General features: G+C 40.9%; 1 protein-coding gene across 1 annotated transcript in view; it reads right to left on the bottom strand.

Annotated features, from left to right (window-relative positions):
* LOC131882496 (mediator of RNA polymerase II transcription subunit 1-like) overlaps nt 1-6646 on the bottom strand; it is an 11126-nt gene that overhangs the window by 1805 nt on the left and 2675 nt on the right. Inside the window, exons 2-4 of the mRNA XM_059229651.1 lie at nt 4467-4647; nt 3856-4054; nt 2026-2377 (exon numbers count right to left, since the gene is read on the bottom strand). Of these exons, the coding sequence (XP_059085634.1) occupies nt 2026-2377; nt 3856-4054; nt 4467-4647 (732 nt within the window). The remainder of the gene's footprint in view (nt 1-2025; nt 2378-3855; nt 4055-4466; nt 4648-6646) is intronic.

Below are 6646 nucleotides of genomic sequence, written 5' to 3'. Positions count from 1 at the left end.
ATTGAGGCGTGCCGTGGCTGGCCCTCCCACTCCATAGGTGGGCGACGCTGACGGAGTCCTGGAGCTCGCCTTTGGCGTCGTATTGGGCGAGGTGGTGGGAAGGGGCGGCACACTCGATGGCGCTGAATATGGGTGTTTGGGGCTGATGTTGGGCGGTGTGACACTCCCACCTCCAATATATTTGGGGCTTGAGTTGGAAGAGTAGCTTAAGTGACTCTGTTTGGGGGATGTGGTCGGAGTTAGACGGTTGTTGGATTCCTTGGCCGTGGAGGGCGAGGAGCTCTTAGACAATTTCGGAATCTGGAAGGTCTTGTTCAGTTTCCCGCCAGAGGAACTCGAGAAGACGAGGACGAACCCATGGGAGCTCCGTTTCCGATCCTTGTCAGAGGTGGATTTCGAGGACTTTGAGGAACTTCCTTGGGGATGACGATGATGATCCGTGGGATCGATGGGACGAGCTTTTGGATGAGGAGGACGAGTGTTTACTGGAGGATTTCTCCTTGGAACTGGGCGATGAGGACGAGGACTTGGGTTTGGGGTCCTTCCCCGAGGGCGAGGGGAACTTGTTGGGGGCTTTAATGGTTAATTTCAATGATGACGAGCTCTTGGGAGCCACTTTAGTAGGCTCTTTGCCCTTGGGAACAATTCTATCGAGGATTCCGGTCCAGGGTTCTGGAGCCGATTGATCACAGTGTCCAGTTTACCCTTGCCTTTTCCGTCCAAAAGCTTCTTTTTGCTTGATGATAAGCCATCCCGGTGGAGACTCGGGACGAGGATAAGTGCTTCCGCTTCTTCGAGGACATAGATTTCTTCTCCAAACGCCGTTTATCGTCCTCAGAGAGACTTCGCCGGATCATTTCCCGGCTTTGGTCTTTCTCATTGGAGCCTCCTAAAGGGATGATTTCTATGCCTCCGGCTGACTTCTTGGACATGGATAAGGAGCACGTGGATGAAGACACGGGAGTAATCGATACCAAGGGCTTGATATCGGGGATGGAGCTTTCCCGTCGCTCAGCTTTGCCCTTGAAGTCATTCGAACTGGATGGCGAGGCTTGGTTAACGAGAATTCCGGCTTGATGTGTTCCATTTTGGGCGGAAGCAACATCGATTCGTGACCGGATCCGGATTCGGTTTTGGCGGTGGACCCAAGTTCAGTTTTGAGCTTGAGACTCATATTACTGGACGAAGACCCGAGCTCGTGGACGGGACTTTGTGCTTGAGGGCACTGCTTGTGGTTGTTGTTGGTGCTGTTGTTGGTGTTGATGAGGATGACGACGACTTCGGTTGGGAGGAGCTGGAGGCCTCAGGATTGAACGTCGCATCCTGAGGCCCATACTCGTTTAGAACCGCGCCAGACTAAAAAAAAATGAGGTTATATGCTGTTATAACGATGGCAATTGTACAGCGAAGGGGATGCAACCAAGAACTATAAATCACTCGGCATTTTACAAGATTGCAGTGATAGAGCCGCTTTTCTTTTTTTTTTTTTTTTTTTTTTGATAATGTGACATTTACTTTAAAAATGCATTTAAAAACATATCATGCGCGCAACCTATGCCAATAATTGGGAAAGCCAAAAACAACGTTTGAATACACAGGCAATAAATTCATAAAAATAAATAAAAGGGCAAAATGACAAATTTTGAAATTAGAAACTCTTTGTTTACACTTAGAGTTTAAAGCAACAACGTGTAAAGAAATTAATTTGGACCCTTTCATCAAATTTTCCGGTGTTAAAAACTGCCCGTGCCCGTTGCTTTATTGACCAATTGAAAGACACAAGTAACCCTAAAACTATTTCAAATAAAAATACCGTTTTTAAAAACGCTAAAACAGCATTTTCAATTTACGACAGAAACAGTTTAAAGAAACTTTCATCAAAGCCCTGTACCCTCCCATTAACGGAAACGAAAACAAAAGCAAAAATACGTTGCTTTGGTAACTTAAAAAAAAAAAAAAAAAAGTCAACGTGATTTTGCTCGACGTGATCGTCGGTTCAAGAATGAACTGGATGTTCTGCCTTACTTTGAAGGTGCCCGAGTCATGCTCGTAATCCATGGGCTCGTCCTTGATGTAATCACCAAAACCAGTGCTGTTGTTGGCACCTCCACCACGATCCGTTTCCATGGACTCCTCGTGTCCAGGTTGGGCACTCCCGGGAACCCCTAAGTGGCCTTCCCGTCCATATTTGGAGTCGATGCCAGAATTGGGGGCACTTCCGCCGTTCCCATGGGAGTACTGACCCTCGGCGTTGCCGCCATTGAAGAAGCTGTTATTGGCCAGAGACATCTCCGTGTCCGGCTCTTGACCCACGGGCTTCAATTTGGATTGACCATAACGAATCAACGAGCGCATTGTGATCGGAATGGACATACATCTGAAATGGGACCAACCAACAAAGGGTTAGCTTCAAAACTGGATGATATCTTTCCAGGTTGAGAGCTGTGCACCAGATATCCAGGATTCAAGAAAAAGATCCCAAATGTCTTTCACAAAGTGCGGAGGCTGAAGAAAATCCAAAACAAAACGATATTTTGTCCTGGTTTCAATGATGGTTTCAATGATAGTTTCAAAAGCACTCTTCAGAAATAAAATAGAGATAAAATTTGATACATTATTTTCATGAATGCCAGATCTATTCAGACTTTGTGACTTCTTATTTTTGCCACTTTTCATTAGCCATGTGACATAAAATAAATTCAAGGAAAAATTTAGTGGGACAGCCTGATTTTTAACATTTTTGGAGGGGGAGTCTTGAGCAATCTGCACCTTGACTTATATCCTTCATGAATGTCACTTATTTCAATTTGCCGAGTTGTTGAAGCAAACATTTTCCTGATATTGAGCCAAGATGTTAGTATGGTGACAGAACTACACCAAAAGTGTCATTTTTAAGTTTGTAGCTCTAGTCGGTCAAAAATTGAAAATTCAAATTGAATGAGGTATGATCTTGAAAGGTTAGGTGATTCCTTTTTTTTTCTTACCGCGGGGAGACGAAATAGTGTCTCAAGGCCGGTCGGGCAGTCTTAGGCGGCTTGGACTTGCGTGAGCCGTTAAATGTTTTTTTCTTCCTTTTTTAGCACTACCGTTGCCTTAACCATGAATGTTATCGTTTTGAATCATGAAATAAACTGTTTGNCCTTTTTTAGCACTACCGTGGCCTTAACCATGAATGTTATCGTTTTGAATCATGAAATAAACTGTTTGACACACTTTTCATCCAAAAAAGTATTCATTAATTGTCTGAAAAAATTATGAGCGTAAAGTACGATGAACGGGTTAAATCGACGGAACTGATTATCAGAGTGCGTTTGGCTTTGCCGCTGCGACAGTACCGAGCCACAGAGCATGCCACTAGATTTAAGGACATACACTTAAAAAGCAGATACTTGACTCATGGGTGAACAATTGATATTTTTTGAATGAAACGTGTGCCAAAGAGTTTATTCTTTGATTCAAAACTATGACATTCATGATTAAGGCTAAAAGAGGAAAAAAATACAGGTAACGGGTCAAGAAAGTCCAAGCCGCCTCAGAGTGACCAAAAGGCCTTGTGACACAATATTATCTCGGTAAGTAAAAAATGGAATCACCTAACCGTTCAAGATCATTCCTAATTCGATAGCGGTAAGGTAGTCCAAAAAAAGATCCTAGTGCGAGTTGGCTGTGATGTTTGTCTCTATTTTTTCCTCTACACAATGCCCAGAATCAGGGTGGCGCACTTCGCCTTTCCTTGATATTCTGTCACTTCACATGGCCAATATGGCAAATATTGATTAAGGTGTCTAAAATACTGTCAAGAAATGACTTGTGAATTGTTCCAAGTCCGAGTAATTATGCTTGTCGACGACTTACTTTTGGATCACCTTGTTGGCCAAGTCTTCCGGACAGACGGGCACAGCGGATGATGTGTACACTTGGCAAGCGATCTGGTTGACGTGAGTCAGATCGAGTTCCACGGTGGCCATGCTCTCGTCACTGGGATGCTCAAAGGTGATGGCGATATGGGTCAAATCCGTGCACGACACCTCAAACATGACTGACTTCTCCAGATCTGCAATGGCCGTGAATTTGTCGGATATATTTGGGCATTTTTTATATTTGTTTATAAAGATACATTTATTAAATATGCAAGAAAAGATGAAAGGTTGTCAGCATGCTTAAATATTTCACTTATAACAACTTCTGGCTCTTGATCAAGTGCTCACATGGATAAAAATATTTTTGTTTTTTTGTAGCATAATTGCTCATTTTTTAATTGACAATTTGGCAACAAATTGATTGCTATTCAAAACAAGATGTGACATTGATTGGGTGTAGAAAGAGTCTCAATTTTGCAATGTCAAGGTTTAAAGATTCCCCAATTTGAACATAAGTACTTCAAATTAGCAAAAAGAGACAAAAATATCGTACGATTCTCTTCCTTAGGATTCAAATTTGAATGCAACGTAATTGGATTTGCTTACCTTGGATACTATTGACACGAGCACATGATTCGATGAGGGTATTGAAGAGAGCTTGTTGCCTTAAATGTCCGATGATCGAAGGAACCGAGTTGGGATGAGTGAACGGAATCGTGGAAACCATGACCCCTTGAAAATCGGGCGGATCCGAAAGGAAGTAACAATGTTGTTGATCCGGCAAAGTCTGAGGAATTGGAGGGGGAAAGTCACTAAAACATCAAGCAACGAGCATGATGACATGAACTCTTTTTGCTAGGAAGGGGCAATAAGTGGAAAACGGTTGTTAGTTACTAACCTTCTCACTAGCAACCTGGCATATTACACTGAACATATTGTCGCTACCAAGAGTCCCAATAAAGATGATTTTATTGACTTCTTTCCCTGATAGTATTAGGATAGCTATGGCATAAAATCTGCACGTTTATCGCGTTTCTGGCTTACCTGAATCTATTGCTTTCCAATTAGTTACATACTTTTACTCTTTGGTATTTATTTGAATGGACATCAGAAAAAAATGTTAAGACGTCAAAATAAGTTGAAAATGTTGGAAAAGGTAGATGTCGAAAATCCGTATTCTGAATAAATTTAAAGGCAATATAGCAATTGCTCCAGATCCAAGATTCAATTCTTGTTCAAGCTGCTTCTTTCTTTTCTGTTTTACGACATTAACCCTTCAAAAACAATGAGAAATCAAGATAGATTTGTCATCTTCCTCTTGTAGCCATGCCTCTCATTGAAAACGTTGCTAACCCTTCTTGTTTGAGCTCGGAACCATATTCCAAATTCTGTGGAAGCTAAACGCAACTCCAAAAGCAGATTATCACAGCGTTATCACTAGGGCCGGTCAAAACTTGCAGATAAATACGATCTTTATTGACAGCAAATTTGCATTCAAAAATCAATCGAATTTGCACAATAATTAGCAAATAAACTTTCCAAGGCATAGGCACCAACAGGTAGGGGGGAGGGGGTTGCAAGGGCTATTTTATGCCTTCCATTTCAAGTAACACGTAGATGAAAAGGAGAACTACGTCATGACTTTAGAGACAGGAAAAATATTTTGTTTTGGCGTTGAGTGCAAATTCCAGACGTTTGTCAAAACTAATTTGTCTTGCAGTAGGGACTCTTTATCTCAGGTCTCATAGCTTTGCTGCTCAATAATGTACAGTTTTGAATGCGTATAGTTGTCTGAGCACCAGTTAACCTAACTAGAAGAATATCTAGTTTTGACAAACGTCTGAAATTTCCACTCAACGTCAAAACAAGATGTTCTTTCTGTCTCTAGACTCGTGATATCTTCAAGCACCGGGATTTGAACCTACTATCCCTAGGGCTCAGATTCTTGCCTTGTTCACGCTACTTCCTAGACTGATAAGCATCTTGCACATCATTAATGTTTCGTAAAAAAAGATCAATCTCAGTTCAAATTACTTTGAACATTTTTTCTACATTTGAAATAGAGTTTCTTAAAAGATTTCAATGATAGGAGAGCTATTAAAGATGGATGAAATAAATAAACTGGTGGTTGGTACTGCCTCCACACAATCTATTTCATACCTATGTCAAAAAGATTTGAAAAAAATCAAGAAATAAAATTTCACATTTTCCCTAAAATTGACCAGAATTTTTAAAAATTATTCACAAATATTAACTTTTTTGCTGAAGTGGCTGAAGTTACGTTATAAATTACAGAGATTAATAATGGCTGCACCAAAGCAAAGTGCTGCATGGCAAAGTGTTGCCGATGTAGAAAAGTCATTTTCCTTATCAGTGCAATAGATGCTTTCAAATATTCAAACATGACTTGTGTTAGAGCGCCTTAATGTTACTTTTTTATCATTGGCACAAGAAACAAAAAAAAAAAAATGTCAACGGTCTAGCTTTTACATTTATTTAAAACCCAATTTAACCCATGCAACAAAAAAACCATCGCACCCGGATTAATAATGGCTGCACCAAAGCAAAGTGCTGCATGGCAAAGTGTTGCCGATGTAGAAAAGTCATTTTCCTTATCAGTGCAATAGATGCTTTCAAATATTCAAACATGACTTGTGTTAGAGCGCCTTAATGTTACTTTTTTATCATTGGCACAAGAAACAAAAAAAAAAAAATGTCAACGGTCTAGCTTTTACATTTATTTAAAACCCAATTTAACCCATGCAACAAAAAAACCATCGCACCCG

Source organism: Tigriopus californicus, chromosome 6 (assembly GCF_007210705.1).
Source record: "Tigriopus californicus strain San Diego chromosome 6, Tcal_SD_v2.1, whole genome shotgun sequence".
Taxonomy (NCBI): Eukaryota; Metazoa; Arthropoda; class Copepoda; order Harpacticoida; family Harpacticidae; genus Tigriopus; species Tigriopus californicus.
Note: the sequence above shows the minus strand (reverse complement) of the source record. Positions and strands in the feature narration are given on the sequence as shown.